An 18,142-nucleotide genomic window follows, 5' to 3' on the forward strand; every position below is an offset into this window, starting at 1 on the left:
ATGTATGGGCTGCATGGGATCAGCAACTTCTCAATGACCATGAAACTCATATGGCCACAGAGCTTGATAGATATTTGGAGGAGAGTCCAATCCCACGGTCAGAAGAATTCGATATATTGAAGTGGTGGATGGGCAACTCATTGAAGTATCCAACTCTTGGTCGCATAGCACGGGATTTGCTAGCTGTTCCAGCTTCCGCTGTAGCATCTGAGTCAGCTTTTAGCACAGGAAAAAAATTATCAGTGACCATCGCAGCAGCTTAGCCCCCGAGATGGTTGAAGCACTAATATGCACTCAGGATTGGTACCGGGCAGCAGCAGGTACCTTAATTTCGAACATGCTGACTTAGTTCAGATCCCTCAAGAGTGAAGATGAAGGCTAGTGAGAGCTTCCTGAACCAACACTGAAGAGTGAAGATGAACTGGAAAAACAAGAGGAACAGACAGAGACAGCAGGAAGTGGAAGGAGAAATAAAAATTTCTCATCAGACATTATTAAGTTATCCTTTGGAATAATGAGACGTTGATATCAATACATTGCATAGTTGTTTAGACCCTTATGATGACTCTACGAGCTACCTTTATATTTTATTAGCGTTGCTTGAATTAGCGTTGCTTGAATTATGAATACATTGTATAGTTGTTTATTAGTTGCTTGATATCAATACGTACAGGGTCAAGCTGGTTCAAACATTCAATATATGCCCATTCATGCAGTAACCACGCACGTAGTTATTAGCTACTGATCCTGGAAGCGCCGGTGGGTGTGGGTTCTCGTACACGAACGTACAGGTTGTGTGGGTTCGATCCAGGGTGCACCGCGGGCCAGTAGATTTCTTTTGACGTGAGGGTCGGGTCGATCCTCGAACCTCTTATTTCTCTGGCGGGGCAGAGGGGCAGCAGGCGGGTCGCACCGAACCGCTCCCTTGGCAGGCCTACTTACCGAGGCCTGGTGAAGGGCGCATGAGCACGCCGCAGGGTGCCGCCGCCGCCTGTCCCAGTGGCGTACGGGTACGGCTTGATCACGCCCTGCGCCATGCCTTTCATGTTGACCGGGCCTTGCCGTCGCTACGAGCCCACGATCGCCTGCCCGTAGGCCATAGTCCTCCGCAGTGGCGGATCCAGAAAAAAAATAGGGGGCTGAATGATAAGAGAGTCCAAATTCATGGTATTTTATATAAGACGAATATTAAAGTTTTACAACACTAGAACAAGCAAATTATATTATGTGATTTAAATCGGTGCTTACATAGATATGTACCCAACGAAGTAGATGACATGAGAGGCCTATTACTATGCAAATCAATCTTCATGAGAAGTTATCAATCTACACACAGTGAAATAATACAACAAATAAGAGACAAACCTAAATTTTACTTGAAAGAATTGAAATTATCAAACAAGAGTAGAATGAAGCATACCACCATATTCTTTTTAGGCACTAATACGACGTTCTTTCATATCTTCAACTCTCTTAATTATTTTTTCATTAATAGTTTTGTGCTGCAGAGCTAGAAATATTTTTTTCATTGCTGAAACATACTACCATATTTTTTCATTACTAATCTTTTTAGGCACTAACGTTGAGCATTTGAGCTAGTAGAAATGTTTTCGTTACCTGCGCCTGCGCGTGCTGTGCTGCAGGCCTGCTTCGGCCTTCGGCGGCTAGGCTGCCCGCTCGGCCGCTGAGGCCTGCGGGCCTGCGCTGCGCGCCTGCCCGCGCTATGCGCTCGGCCGCGGTGCCGCCTGCCCCCATCCGGCCGCCCGCCGCCCCCGACCGGCCACCGGCCACCGGGCCGAGCAGGCGATCCGCCGGGCGCAGTCCGGGCGAGCAGGAGCAGATGCAGATCCACGGAGACGGAGGAGACGAGCCAGAGATCGATTCGAGAGAGAGAAGAGAGATTGAGAGGGTAAAAAGGCAGTTTTTTTATTTTTTTATTTTTCAATTTCATTTTTTACAAAAATATATTTTTGTTTTCGAAATTTAGAATATACCCCGGGCTGCCGGCACCTGGCCGCCCCGCTGCCGGGCGGCAGGGGCTTTTCTACAAAAACTTTCGCAAAAAATTTGCACCCGAGTCCCTGGAGGATCGGTCGCCGGGCAGCGGGGCGGCCGGCCCTCGTGGGGCGGCGGGTCCTGCCTGCCCGCCAGCAGGGTGACCGGCTCCCCCACCCTTATATAAGGGTTGGATGGTCCCCCCACACCTCATTTGCATCACTAAAATTCCAGAAACCAAGAAAAGAGAGGGAGAGCGGCGAAGCCCTGCCGGATTTTTGAGCCGGCGACAGCAGGTAACCAAAATTCTTCTACGCTTTACAAATAGATTATGTTGTAATTATTTTTGTTGACACAGTAGATTAGCAATCAGTTTGAGCCGGCCAGAGCTCAACACCATGGCCTCCTCAGGATCCACCGACATTCCATGGAGTAAGGTGATGGAAACAGTCCCCCAAGGAGTCCAGGTGCCTATGTGCTTTTGCGGATCCTTGTGCAAGCTAATGAAATCCAGAGTTTTGGGGGATGACTTTGGCATGAGGTTCTTCATATGCGAGAATTACGAGTATGATCCGCCCAAGCATTACGGCAAGGATCGAGTAAAGGTACTACAAAACACTATCAGAGTTTGCTACTTTCGGATCTGGTAATGACTTCTAACATGATTTGGGGGAAAGACTCCACCGCCTCTATGTGATTTCGTGTAGTGGTTAGACACCGAGCAATCTCAGTAGGATAAGGACCATATTGAGCGTCAAGCAAAGTGGGCTGCAGAAAGGTGGCAACGAATGCTGCATGAAGAACAGATGGATTGGGAATGTACATTGGAGGGATATTTGGTGTAGTGAATTATCCCAGACTGCCTATGCCATATATCTCATGGTCCCAAGTGTGCAAAGCGGTTTCTTTTCTGTAATATTCAGAAACAAAAACCTCAGGTTCCAACCCAGATTCTGAACATGCCGCAATGACATGGGAGCATGGTAAGTGAAGAAATTGTGGCTTCTTGCATCTGCAAAACACCTTGTCTTCCGGCGTTATCAAGCAATCATGAACCACCCTTTGTCTACGGACACCCTGACCTGTTCTGTCCTTGCATAAAACCTCAAACCTTTGATCCTTTGTGCCCATGGAGACCACTCTGTGATATTGAGCCTTTTCAATTTTTTATTTCATGTATTTAGTGACCATATTACAAAAAACCACTCGTGGATCATTAAGTAAGACAACAGCTGCCTGGTGCCGCTCTCTGAAGTACCTTGTGCATCCGTACATGATGAACTCAACTATGCCAACAAGAGGAAATCCACGAACATGACGCATTACCATGTTGTAACACTCTGCGTGGTTGGTTGTCTCGATCTCATATCGACGCACACCAGTGTCGTATAGAATTGACCACTTCTCCTTAGGTGCATCCTTGATCCACTATGTGAAAGGTCCGCCACCTGAACGTCTACGGCTGGAGGTTGAAGCTTGTTCCTTTAGCAGCTCGGCGCACATATTATCTAGCACCTGCCACACAGCATCGAACTTCCGCTGCTGATTCTGAGTGCACAACATCTTAAACAAATTCATAAGTTCCTTATTCTTGAAGCGCTCATAAAAGTTTGCACCCATATGCCTTATGCACGACCTACTCACAACATCTAGCCATAGAGGAGGTTGTCCTCGACTTTCTTTATGTAGTTGCCTTATTGCTGCTAGAAGACCTGCATGTCTGTCACTGATGAGGCAAACATCAGGCCTTGCAGCAACAACATGAATCTTCACACATTCAAGGAACCAGTACCAGCTCTCTGTGTTTTCATTCTCAACAAAAGCAAAGGCGATGGGAACCACCTGCTTGTTGCAATCAACTCCAATCGCTGTCAGTATTGTCCCCTTATATCTCCCTGTCAAGAATGTGCCGTCGATACACAGAACAGGAAGACAATACATAAATGACCTCACACATGCACCAAGGCAGAAGAAAGCAAGGAGCAGAAATCCAGGTCCCCCATACAAATTCGGTACAATGTAGGTATCAGTCGCGCTTCCAGGATTTCTCTGCACAATTGCTGACAACATGTGAGGCAGGTTATCATATGATGCCTCATATGTGTCGAACCTCATCTCAAACTGTAAGGATCACCGGGGTGTCCGACCCTAGAGGGGGAGGGGGTGAATAGGGTCGCTAATCGCTTTTTAACCTAGGGCTCAAACTACTTGCATAAGATAAACCTAACACGTCCTACGCATGCTAGTTATGACTAAGGTTTATCTATGCTACTCTCTACTTACCCCTAAAAAGACTTGCAACCTAGCTAATCCTAATCAAACTAACTAGGAAAGTAAAGGAATGCAAGGTAGAGTAAGTGCGGAAACGTAATGCGGTAAGTAAAGAGGTAAGTGCAAGAGAGATGCAAACTCCCGAGTAGACACGGTCATGTAACGTGGTTCGGCATAAACGCCTACGTCCACGGGACACCGAGGCTCTTCCGATCACCGTCTTGCACTACGCCACCAATGGCGATGCCGGCAAGCAAAGGCAAGTGCCCACAAGACACCGAGTCTCGTGCACCGCCACCGTCTCTCTCGGTCACCCGGCCGAAATCCACTACGGAGCTTCTCCACCAAGGAGGGGGCCTCCTCTTCCCCCGCACAAAGTGTCGTTGCCACTCCACACCAAGACAGAGGGTCACACGACGGATCACAAGTTGCTTGCCGCAGCAAGACTTCTCTCAAGGGAGCTCTCGCAAGAACTAATCCCTATAACAAGCACTAAGCACTCTCACAAGTGTGCTTAAGCCTATATGATGTACAATGAAGCTCTATGGTGGTTGGAGATGTTATTGGGTGTGTTTGGGATGTTCAGCAACTCCAGCACACTTCAAATGGACGGGGTGAGGCATATATATAGGCTACCAAGTCTTGTAGCCGTTGCTCCAACGGTTAGTTGAAAATCTGCGTATCACCGGAAGAACCGATGCCTCTTGGTGGGGTAGCGTTGGTTCATCCGGTCACTCACAACATGAAGTAGCCGTTGAAGTCCTGACAGCTGACGCAGAGACCACCGGTTGAACCGATGCAATGCACCGATGCCTCACCGGTTCAACCGGTGCTGAAAGAATCTTCTCCTGGATGCTGATGTCATTACACCGGTGGTATGCACCGATGCACCGTCGGTTGAACCGGTGCTGAAGAAACTTCTTCTGGGCACTTGACATCGTCTCTGGTACAAAGGACGGCCATTGCACCGATGCCCTATTTTGGACCGTCGGTTCAACCGGTGCCTATAGGCTGACTTGGCTTCGATTCCCTTCTGCACCAAAGTATCAAGGCGTCGGTTCTTCCGACTACCATCGGATGCTCCGATGCCCTGGCGTCGGTTCTTCCGGTGCTCCTGAATCGGAACCCCCGTAGGGGCAGTCCATCGGGCCTTGCTACGCCTATCTTCTCTTTCTCTTTGTCATCACTTGAACCTAAAAGCCTGAGAATGATTATCTTAACAATCATATTAGTCCAAGTGTTGTGTTGTCATTCGATCACCAAAATCACTCGAAATGGCATCAATGGTGCCATGTTCGTTACACAAACACTTTTTGATTTGCTCGCCAAGCCTTTGTATAGCTGATTTTGTATTGAAAACGGTCGTCTATGTCCCTAATTATCAATTTTGGCTCATAATCAATTTTGTCGAGAATCACCCCATACATTTTTTTGGCCACGAAAGTGGATGTGATGTTACGGTGATTTTGCGCAACAGCAGTTAATCTACATGTATGTGGTGTAACAATTGAACACTCCCAGTGTGTCTTGTACTTGTCCTTGTAGGCATATACTGGCCATGTACAATCGCCATTGACACACTTCACCTCATATTCTTTGCTGCTAGACTTCACAACTCTGAATTCCTTCCTCAACGATATAGCCCAAAACTTCACAGCATCCTTCACAACTTAAATGCTAGGATACTTTGCCCCTGCACAACCTCATTCTCTCTATATTCGTACACATTACCCCTAATATTTTGTATCACTGGATTTCCAAAACCCTTGTCTCGCCATTCACCTAGCAACGGGTAGTCCTCATCGTCTGATGAGTCCCCACATTCTTCCATCATTCGAGCCTCCTGGTCTTCATTATCTACAGCTTCCACTATTCCAGATATCCGCTCTCCCTCATCAGCTAAACCTTGCGGCTCAGGTTGAATGACATGCACGTTCTGATCTTCTTTTTCTCCTAACTGATCAGCTATACCTTGCGGCTCAGGTTCTATGCCATGCATGTTCTGATCTTCATTTTCTTATTCCACTGCTTGGTTCATATGAGATGATATACTTGTTGACCCTTCACGAAAATGAGCTACCTTCTGGTGAATCTGAATTAGCATTGCAAGAGGCCATCCGCGGTCAAGAGCTGCTTGCATGTAAGTCCGTCATTCTTCGGTATTTGTTATAAGCATCAACTCCCAGAAATCCCCTTCAGTTGCCCAATTCGTCACAGTCTGAACGATTAGAAAATGGGTCTTTGAATTCGCATTGAATATCTCGTGAAGGCATTTGCGTATGGAATCAAAACTCCTCTCTAAGGGTTTATCTATTCTGCACTCTCTGCGTTCAAAAGCTGATAGATTTACTCCTTACGCATCATGAGAAATATAGTAGTCACCATAATAAACTTAAAAACGAAGCTTGCTCGACATATCTGGCCACACAATAATGATATTAAACTGATTGCTAATCTACTGTGTCAACAAAAATAATTACAACATAATTTATTTGTAAAGCGTAGAAGAATTTTGGTTACCTGCAGTCGCCGGCTCGAAAATCCGGCAGGGCTTCGCCTCTCTCCCTCTCTTTTAATGGTTTCTGAAATTTTAGTGATGCAAATGAGGGGTGGGGGAACCAGGCAACCCTTATATAAGGGTGGGGGAGCCGGTCACTCTGCTGGCGGGCGGCCAAGACCCGCCGCCCCACTGCCGAGCGGCCTGGGGGGCGGCCGCCCCGCTGCCGGGCGACCGGTCCTCCATGGACCCGGGCGCAAATTTTTTGCGAAAGTTTTTGCAAAAAAGCCCTTGCCGCCCGGCAGCGGGGTGGCCAGGTGCCGGCCGCCCGGCAGTGGGGCGGCCGGGGTATATTCTTGTAAATTTCGAAAACAAAAATATATTTTTGTAAAAAACGAAATTGAAAAATATAAAAATATAAAAACCACGGGTAAAAAGGCCAGTTCTGGGCTTCACATTTGGGCCTTGGCGTGGGAGAGAAATCTGGCCCAAGTCGCTAGCCAAGCAGCCCAAATACCGGAGGGAGTCCATCACTCCATCGTCTTCAACCTCCAGCTCCTCCAAACCTCTCTCCAGCTTCACAGGTTCGCCGGCGGTAGGGGGGCTTGCCCCGGCCGCCCCACCGGTAGATCCGCCACTTTACTCCTCCGTCACATGCGAAATGAAGCCTTCGAGAGGCCGTAGCCTACGTCGGTCGCAGCGGATGCGGCAGGCCGGGCCGTGGGCGCTGGGCTGGTCACTTGGCGATTTTTTCTTTTTTATATTTTAAAAAATAAAATTTCAAAAATATATGTCCGTTTCGAAAAATTTCGAAAATATACCCCGGTCGCCCTCCCAAGGGGCGACAGGACCTGTTTGTAATTTTTTTCTTCCAATTTGCAAATAGGTCCCTGACCGGGTGGCGCGTGGGGACAAGGGGGCCTGTCGCCCCCCCCCCCCCTCGGGCGACTGGGGGGCCCCACCCACGGGCGACACGAGGGGCCTGTCGCCCCCCCCTATCGGACGACCGGCTCCTGCGCCCCTATATGAGCCCTTGACCCTCATTCCCTCCTCATTTGAGCCCAAAAATTTCACCAAAAATCCAGAAAAAAAAAGAGAGGGGTGAGGAGAAGGGAAGCGGCGAAGCCCTGCCGGATTGCGCACTTGTGATCTGAAGGTAAGTACATTTAGCTTATGTATTTTTCCATTGGTATTGTAGAGTAATTTAATTTAATTAGTGCTATAGTAGAACTATTTAAGTAGGAGTTTAATGATACTTTAGTTACGTAGTAGTAAATTAGTTTAGAACAGATGGTGGTGGTGCAGGTGGTGTAGTATGGCTCGACGAACCTCTTGCATTTCCCTTTCTCTCTTTTCTGGATCTACGTTCATGTACAGGGGGAGGAACATCATGTGTTGGAGGCTATGGTTTGGGGGCATGAAGTCATCCATGTCGTCATCCCAGTTTACACAAGTTTGTGCTGCAGGTGGTGCAACATGACTTGACGAACCTCTTATCTTTTCCTTTGTCTCTTTTCTGGTTCTAGTTTCATGTAAAGGGGGAGGAACATCATGTGTTGGAGGCCATGGTTTGGGGGGCATGAAGTCATCCATATCGTCATCCCAGTTAACACAAGTTGGTGCTTGAGGTGCAGCAGCATGACTCGACGAACCTCCGGTCATATGTTCTTGCGCAGGCCAAGTACTATCACCCAAAGATCTTATCCTCCTCCTTCGTCTAGTTTGCGGCATAAGTCCACCGAAGATACATACCAATTTACGGAAATTTAGTATCGATTTGTTAATCAACTCCGTGTCCTCGGGGTAATCATAGCATATAATTAAACAACAATGTTATTGTTTCATAAATATGGATTCCAAATGACGGACGGGATTAGAACTGAATGAGAGTTACCTTAATGTGCATCTCATACACCTCTGGTCGCATCTATATCTTACAAGAACTTTGTAAGAATCCAATGATATTAGGATGATTCGCTAGTTCACATACTCTCATGTATATCTTCCGACGTTCTAACAGGTGTCTCTTTACATCTTGCGTTGTAATACCTCGAAATTGTGTCAAATCTTTAAACTCTAGTACTTTGGACAACACCATCTCTATCGTACCATTCGCTAATGGATCCACCTTCTTACTGATAACAAGATGGGTCATGATATCAAGTATTATACTAGATTTTTCTTCGGTCCATGAAAATCCTCCACAATTGGAGGCAGTCATTGCCTTATGCTGCAATATCAATAAGGTATTGTCATAATTCTATTCTAATTCATAATTAATTTAAAAACAAATTTGTAATAGTACTGAAATTGTAATACTAAACGAGTGTTCTAAAGCACCGAATCTAATTCAGCTAATCCGCTAATTAAATTAAATTAAATTGTTATACAATATCAATGGATTCATACGGAAGTTACCGGTAAATCACAAGTGCGCAATTCGGCAGAGCTTCGCCGCTTTTCTTCTCCTCACCCCTCTCTTTTTTTCTAAATTTTTTGTGTAATTTTTGGGCTCAAATGAGAAGGGAACGGAGGTCATGGCTTATATAGGGTGGGAGACCCCTGTCGCCCGTGGGGGGCGACAGGACCCCCTCCCTCCACACACCCCCAGCCAATGACCTCTTTGCAAATTGAAAAAAATACATTAAGATTCTGTCACCCGTTGCTTGGGCGAGAGGACCCCTGTCGTCCCTATGTCGGGCGACCGGGGGCTATTTTCGAAATTTTTCAAAACGGACATATATTTTTGAAATTTTTATTTTTTTAAATATAAAAAAAGACGCGGTCACTTGGGTCAGGCTTCCCACCGTGGGCCTAAATGCTGTAGGTAGTTTACTGGGCCTTTTTGCGGTTGATCCCGGAGCAACTTTCGTTTAGAAGGCCTGTCTGGACTGGGCCTCTGGTGTAGCAGGCCGGCCGTCGACCGAGACGGCGGCGAGCAGGCAGAGGAGCAAGAGCGAGGCGACGCGCATCCCCGCGTCCGCCGTCATCGCTCTTGAGCTGGCTTCTCGATCGCCGTCTCTTCCGTTCGACGTTTCTGTTGATCGTCCATTGCTGCATGTTCACGCGCTTCTTTATGCTTGTTCTTATTAATTCCCCTTGACTTTCTTGGCTAGCTGGAGTTTGTAGAGCTTGATGAGCTAAGGTCGAAGAAAATTGGCCACACCTACCTCACGGGAGGAATGTGCCATGATCCTGGATTAGCAGCAGGTACGCCGTGTTGTCAATCATATATCACTGTCACTAGGATTTGGTTGGTGTTTGTTCTGTAAGCTTGCAACAGTATATACTGAAATTAGGTCGTTGTTCGAATTCGAATACTAGCTAGTAACCATGTTCTGCTCCTCCATCCGTCGCTGCGGCGAACGAAGTCTGCCTACTCAACGTTGCTCGAAGTCTGCCGGTACAGCGTCTACCATATCCGTTTAGGGTCAGCCAGTGGCGAATTCAGAAATTCTTAAAGGGGGGGCTGATTTCTTTTTTTCTCTCTTCTTCCTCTCCATCTTCCTCATCTTTTCTTCTCCAAAATAAAAAGGGGGCTAAAGGGGGCTCCATGGTGTTTTTGGGTCCAGGGGGGCTGGAGCCCCCTAGACCCACTGCTGCTTCCGCCACTGGGGTCAGCAGCCCCTCGAGGAGCCGGCCCCACCAACCTCCCGGCAGCCCGTCTACGTGGCGCCACGCCTCACGCGATCACGCCCGACGTGTCCTCCGCCCGCCTCCCCCCGTCCCTATCCGTCGCCGCCTCGGGACGCGCAGTTCATGCACCCACTGCGCGCCGCGTTTGGCCGCACCCGCGCGGCGCACCATGCACGCCACCCTTCCAAACCCAGCGGCTACATATAATGGCGCCGCTGTGCGCTGCCCAGGAATCACTCGACCGCAATCACAGCTCAACAACAACCACAGCACGCTACAGCTAGAGGTAAACAGAGCGGAGCAGAGTACGCAACCACGGGCGACAGTGCGCGATGGCTCGCCGGCTGCTCGGTGCTTGCGGCGTGCTCCTCGCCGCCGTCCTGCTCGCGGCCGTGGCGCCCGCGCGTGCTGACGAGCGGAGCGGCATACGGCAGCGGGGCGGCGAGTACCGCGGGAGGAAGGTTGGGGCGAGGACGGAGGTGCGGGACGTGGAGCGCGACGGGGAGGTGCAGGAGCTCGGCCGGTTCTCCGTCGCCGAGTACAACCGGCGGCGCGTCGGCGGCGAAAGGCTCGAGTTCGGAAGGGTGGTCGCGGCGCAGCGGCAGGTGGTGTCGGGGCTCAAGTACTACCTCCGCGTCGCCGCCGCGGCGGAGAACGCCGGCGGCGAGCGCGTGTTCGACGCCGTCGTCGTCGTCAAGCCCTGGCTCGAGTCGCGCACCCTGCTCAGGTTCGCGCCGGCCGCCCCGAAATAAGTGTAGCGGCACCCTTTGAGTGCTATGTCCGTCCGTGACTTTTGGCCGGTCTGCTTTCTCGCAGACTTTGGTGAGCGAATAAAAGTTCTGTTTTTGTACAAGTTTAGTAGAGGAGAGTGGAGACCAATAACTTTGCGCTGCAGCTGATGTTCTGTCTGAAGGCTATTTGTACAAAGAGAGATGAGGGTAACAATAAAATGTTAGTATTGATGTCCACCGGGCCAGTCCAACGACTGGGCCAACCTTGACTCGCGTCCTGATCGGGGACGCCCAGCCCAATAGACGGCTGGTGGGCCCCGTCGCGCAGTGCCATATATAGAGGAGGTGGGGACTGCGGCACTGGTCATGAGGTTCGTCGCCGCCACAGTGTTCCCACCGTCCTAAACCCTAACCCGATCTAGAGAGGGGGCTGTTGCTGCGGCGGGAAGCCTACCGAAGCCACCGTCCTCGACACAGCGAGGACGTCACCGCCCCTGCGCCACGCCGCCAACGCCCGCGACTTCGAATCTCTCCGGCTCGTCCACAGACTCCGTCGCCGGCGTTCTTGACATCGGCGTCGGGTTCGTATTCAACCATTGATGGTATGTTCTTCAAGAATCAGTGAGTAACCCGCTGATCTACTACCTAGTCGATCTAAAGAATATAACAACGGTATCAAGAGCCGATTTAGTGAGTAGATCGAAACGGGAAAAGTTTGGATTCGTCACGAATCGAAAGAAAAAGAGTCCCGATCTTGGATCGAGAAGAAACAAAGAAAAGAAAAGCCCAAATCCTAACCCTAGAAAAGAAAGAGGCGGCGGGCTCACCTGGATCTCGCCGCCAGCACCACCGTCGGCCACCGCCGCACGGGAAAGACACCAGAGGCGCCGGCTCGCTGGCGCACGACCGCCATCGCGCGGGAAAGAACCGAGCCGCCACTCTGACCGGCGACCTCAACTCGCGTGCGGGTTTCGGGCATAGGGCACCGCTCCCAGGCCGCTCGACGGCGACGCACTCTCACTCAGGAGAGCGCGCGCGCCGGCGAGGGGGCCGGTGGCGGCGCCGCCATCTCCTCCGGCCGCCATGAGCGGCCCCTGCTCTGGGAAAAAAGAGGGCACAAAGAAAAGAGAAAGAGGGCTTGGGGCCACCGGCGATGGCGCGGCGGCCGGACCGGGCGGCGCGGTGGCGTGAGGGCCAGCGGCGGCGCTGGCCGTTCCCCTCCGGCGAGCCACATCGGCCGCCGCCGCTCGGGTTCAAGAAAGAAGGGGAGGAAAGAAGAAATGGAGCTAGGGTTTGAGGCGTCCCGGTCGGTGGCCGGTTTTTTATCCCGCGAGAACAACGGGCGACCGTCGGATTCGATCCGACGGCCGGGAGGAGCCGCGAGCAACGAGCTGGGCTGCCGGCCCAGGGGGCGGTGCCGGCTGCTGGGCCTTGCTGCGGCGACTGGGCCTCTGGGCCGCGTACGCAAGGGAAAGTGGGGAGCCGAGCGGGCTGAGCAGGCCGCGGGCCGAATTGGAAGATGGACCGCTTTAATAGTAAAGTTTGCAAATTGTTTTATTCCTTTTCGGAAGCATTTATTTGAAGACTTTTGTACAGTTTTGATCGTCTCTATTCAATTTTGAACCAACGGGATAAATTGTTTAGAGAGTAGATGAGTTCAAAAATGCTTCGGAATAAGTGAATTTTGTTAAGTTTCCGCTGCAAAGTAAAAGTTTCATCCTCTATTTAAATTGGAACCAACGGGAAAATTTAAATAGAGGAGTAGAAAGATATTTGGTTTAAAGTTTATTATGGTATTGTTATTTTCTGACCAATGTTGATGATAACAATATTATAATTTCATTGTGATTTTAAGTTCAATGTTAATTCTCTGATATTTTTGCATCATAGTGATCATTTTTCCAGAGAATAGAGAAAGACAAAGAAAAGCTTATGAAAGAAAGAAAAGTTCTCCGCTACAATAAAGAAAGATAAACTCAGATGAGTTTTTCCCTGTGGGAAATAGAAGCCTGTAATTTTAAGGTTAAGAAAAGCTTCCGCTGTTGAAAGTCAAAGAAAGGTTGTTTTGGCACCATTTTACCATTGTAAGTGCCAAGTTGAACATTAGTTTGCTCTTAAAAGAAACGAAATTTAAAGTTTATTATGATGTTGTCATTTTCTGACCAGAGTTGATGATGGCAATATTATAATTTTTTATTCCTGTCATGTGTTCTATTTCTGCCCAACGGTGATATAGAATTGAAAGTAAAGGAAAGTTGTATATTTTAATTTTGACCAACGTTAAATTAAGACATACAATTCTTCCCAAGTAGAGAGAAATTAACAAACAAAAAAATTGATTCCGATCAACATTACAGATAAATTTTAAGGTTACTCAGTTGTATAGTTGAGGTTAAGAAAGAAAAGTGCTAGTTCCATTCTGATTTTTAGTTGATATGGGAAAGAGATGCAACTTATTCGGAAAGGTTTTTGGTTTTTCTCTCACTAAAGTTTTTGTAATATAGAGATTTGTTAGATTTTCTGATTAAATTGGAACCAACGGGAAGATTTAATCAGAAAATAAAGTATATATGCATGTTTTAGTCATTGTGACCAAAGTTTCTTCGTCCTTCAACTACAGTAAAGATAATGGTTGAAATGAGTTTGACGCATGTTCAATTTGACCAACGTTGAATTAAACATGTGTTACCAATGCATTTAAAGTTTATTACCGCAAGTCGGAAAAGTTTTGGCACTTGTGCCATTCATATCCTGCATGACAGGGAAAGTTTTTGTGATGACTCACGTGTGACATGAGTATCACATAAAAGTGAAGAAATCTGGGGGAGCTTTTAAAGTTATCCCAACAATTCTCATGCACTACTATAGTGGCATGTTGGATATTGACTTGAAAAGAATCGAAGGACAAAAAGAAAGTTGTATGCGAACAAAGATTGCAAGCATGACTTGCAAAAGTATAGCAAAATGAAGAACTTGATGAGTTCTTGAAAATGCAACAAATCAAGAACTCTGAGGAGCTCTTGAAAAGGAACAAGAAAATAGTACTCCCATTATTTTATATGACTTGGTCATATGAATAAAGTTCTAGTAATGAAAGGCTCCTCGTTCACAAGTGTTAAAAATAGTTTCGAAATTATGGCAATAAAGTTTGTGCTATATTTCGAGGGGGAGAAAGATTAGAAAGATAAGAAAGATTAAAATTTATAGAGAATTTCCCCGTAAAGTTAAATGCGATGCATTTTTAAAAGCAAAGATGATCTATTAAAGTGAATATGACCGACCGAAAAGGGAGTACAATGGTCATAATATTAATACCCCAACAATAAAGTAAGTGAAATTTCTGGAGTTTTCAGCTCCAAATAGGGAGAAAATATAGTTAAGCCTCAAATCAACCGAAAAAAAGGTGGTGCTTGAAGCACCTTATGAGGCTTGTAAAAACTGAACCGAAGCTTGTAAAGAACAAACCCAAACAAAAGTTTGAAGATATTCCATCTTTGCAATAGATGGGATAATCTGGGGGAGTAAAGTATGTCAAGAACTAAGGCTTGAAGAGAAGTGAGACTGTATGTTCACTCCTATGATTCAAGCACTGAAATTGTCTCAACATATGTTTTCACGTTGTATGAACGTCATAAATTGAGTTGTCTCATTCATCGATGTGGCGAGAAGCAATGGAAGATATAATGAGACCTAAAAGTTCCAAATTTATTTTGGAACATGTAATAAGTTTCTAATGGAGCCAAGACAGTAGGCTATAATGGGTCTACAAGATTGAAACGTGACTCCGGAGGAAACATGAAAAGTTGCTAAGCACGACTTATGGCAAAAAGTTTTGTGCAAAGAAAAGAATAAGTTATAATGAGACATTTTATTCAGTCTCATAAAAGGATTCTTTTAGAATCATAATGCAATTAATGGCATACTGCTTTTAAATTGCATCAGATGGATGTTAGATCAATATCTCACGACGGAGATTTGTACAAGAAAGTATATACATGACATAACCAAAATGGTTTTGTTGTGAAAAGAAAAGAATATTGCGATATCACTTGATGATATCAGATCATAGAATAGTAGGATCTAAAGTTTTATGAGAACAAAGAAAAATTTGGTTTTAAGTAAAGGTCAATGCAAAATGACAATTTGCAAATATGCAAAATTCAAAAGATGGGAAATCCTTTTCCTGAAAAGATTCAAAGAAGGTTATTTTGACCTCTAGTTTTGATAAGAATAATCTCGGTAAACAGTCATTCGCTCTAGGAAAGGAAATTCACCGGAATAAAAGAAAAAAGGGGGTATCAGGACTATCGCAGAGAGCATATTTAGAAAAAAGTTCTAAAAGATATATATGCATGCGAGTAAGCCTACGCCTGTCCTATTGTCAAGGGTAATAGGTTTGGAATTTTCAGGATTCCAGGAACCATTATATGATCGATCAAAAGAAAAGGTTCTATGTGCTTCAGCTGTTGGAAGCAAAATTTGTGCTCAGAAGAATTTACCCTGACATAGTGCAAGTATCCGGGACATTTTGGCAGAAGTCCAGTCCAGCAATAGATCAATGGAATGGAGTTATAGAATGTTTTGCAATTTTACAAAATATTGTCAGCCTCATGCTAAGTAAGAAAGAAACATTTACTCTCAAAAGGTTGTGAGTAAAAAGAATCAAGTTTTGGCGAGTTTAGTGAAGCCCACAGTAGTAGCTAACACTCGCGCTTGGAGTTTTATTGTGGAAAAGCTCCAAAGCAAAATAGTTGTGATTCATGGGTTGTGTACCCAAAATTTGGCATTATATGGGGCTACAGGACAGGCGAAATGGTTAAGGAAACCATTACCCGGAATTGATAATGGTAGACAACAGCAATATACCATTCGAATGTTTTCACTCCTATGGCAACATGTCAAGTGTGCTGCCAAACACATTGACAATGGGTTATATGTTGCAAAGGAGAAAATCCAGAATCATATGAAATCATGGAGCACCAAAGTATCAAGCAAGTGCTTGCGGATCCGCTTACCAAAAGGCCTACCGCCCAAGTCGACATGGGTTTTTACGGGAAGCCTACGATTTCTGGATTACTAAAGGGCCCAAATAAAGGTTAAGGTCTTGTTTCAATACAGAAAGGTACATTGTGGCTGTTAAGTCTGACGGTAATTAATAACCGTCATGATGAGGCACGCTCTACGTACTGATCTGCAATGAGATGAGGCCAAGAGCAAAGCTAGTAAAGAGAAAGTAAAGAGATAAGTTTAAAGTACAGAGTGAGATCAAGGGGGGAGAATGTAAGGTTGATCTCATCTGACCCAGTCCAACGACTGAGTCAGACCTCTCTCACGCACCCTGATCGGGGGTGCTCTTGCCCTTTCGCTGGCAAGTGGGCCCCCCTTTGCGCAACGCCAATATAAAGGAAAGGATGACGAGGGGGCACGGCGATCAAGGTTCGCCGTGCCTCAGTTTTCCTAGGACCCTAGACTCGATCCGATCTGAGAGAGGGCGCTGAAGCAAAGGGAAGATTCCACGCCGCTGTCACTGCGACCTCGCCACTTGCGCCACCGGAAGCCCGCTGCCCCCAAGCAACCGCCGTTGCCGCCACTGCAGCTCGACGGCGCCGCCACCAGCACTGGTACTGCACGTCGTCTTCGACTTGAACCACTCCGGCGGCACATCCACGACTACAGCGGCGGCGCTCTGGACTCCGTCATCATGCTCGTCATCGACCATGGACGGTTTCTTCTTCAAGAACCAGTGAGTAGTCCCTCCGATCTACTGCTAGATGGTCCTAAAGATTCTAACATAAAACGCTGTGCTTCTACAAGGATGCTACATGTATGCGCTCTTTGATCCAAATCAGTGATGACCCAGGGCCATTTGTTGGAGCCCATGGCTAAGGTCGCCGTCTTGCACTCTTGCTTCAGAACCAGAGCCAAACTCTTGAGCAAGCAAAGATCACGCGGCCATGTTTGTATTGTCTACTTGGAAAAACACAGCTGGTCATGCGGCCCTGTTTGTTTTTGTTGCGCTACTCACGGAACAAAAAGAATCTTGCATGCATGGAGTATGAAATGGAGTTTATTTGCAAAACCATTCACATATGAGCGCAACTTTGCGCGACGAATCTAATGATGATAATTAATCTATGATTGTCTACAATAATACTACAGTAACCATCATCTAATCGTGCGGTCAAAGATTTCATTAGATTCGTCTCGCGAAGTAGCGCAGGGGTTATGGAGTTAATTTTGCAAACTGACTTCATTTAATACCCGTAAATAACGAACAAACTTTGCACTACTTACTAACACAGCCAAACCAAACATGGCAAACACTGTCGTTGTAAGCAATATAGAAAAACCCACACCATCATCAGCGGGAAATAATCTTACGTTCTGCCAACATCTGTTCCACTCGCTTGAAACGCTTCACCCGGTCGTCGGCGAGCTACGCCGGACAGGACAGCAGCAATAATCCACGTGAAGCTTCCGGGCAGCGCAGCATGCCCGCCCCTTTCACCAACCTTCACGTGCCCGTGCTGTTTTGCATGCCAGCATTGTTGGTGTGTAACTATTCCCTGTGAATTTGCTTTTAGCTGCGCTCCGTGTAACAGTCGTGTGTGGGTTGTGATCATTGTTGGTGGGTTATGGTACCCTCCTCCTTATTATTTAGTTTTTTCTACCATAATTTTTTCCTTAAAAGACTGGCCAATTATCTTCTAATAAAACCACGGCAAAACTCTTGCCATCCTTTCGAAAAATTTTAGTAAAATATAGCTTGTTAGGTAATCTTTGTTAGTCGCAGATTAGTGAATTGGGGGGGGGGGGGGGGGTGTCTTTTGTGCAGAAAAAGAAAGAGCAATGTAATCTTTCAAACTTTCATTTGAAGGAAGGTTTCCCTTCGATGTGTATCTGGGATCTGGTCCTTTTTCCAGTATTGTTCCTTGTTTCATTCCTTCATGTTGTGCATGAGGGTAGAAATATTTCACCCTCGAAAGTCAAAAGTATTGTTCCTTGTTTTACT

At 46.8% G+C, this 18,142-nt stretch overlaps 1 protein-coding gene across 1 annotated transcript; it reads left to right on the forward strand.

The window, feature by feature from the left end:
• Window positions 1-10,519: 10,519 nt before the first annotated feature.
• LOC120675820 (cysteine proteinase inhibitor 4-like) lies at window positions 10,520-11,361 on the forward strand. Its single transcript, XM_039957031.1, has one exon. It carries the CDS (start codon window positions 10,732-10,734, stop codon window positions 11,149-11,151), a length of 420 nt encoding a protein of 139 aa, XP_039812965.1. The 5' UTR covers window positions 10,520-10,731; the 3' UTR covers window positions 11,152-11,361.
• The last annotated feature ends 6,781 nt before the right edge of the window (window positions 11,362-18,142 follow it).

This window comes from Panicum virgatum, chromosome 5N, assembly GCF_016808335.1.
Source record: "Panicum virgatum strain AP13 chromosome 5N, P.virgatum_v5, whole genome shotgun sequence".
Taxonomy (NCBI): domain Eukaryota; kingdom Viridiplantae; phylum Streptophyta; class Magnoliopsida; order Poales; family Poaceae; genus Panicum; species Panicum virgatum.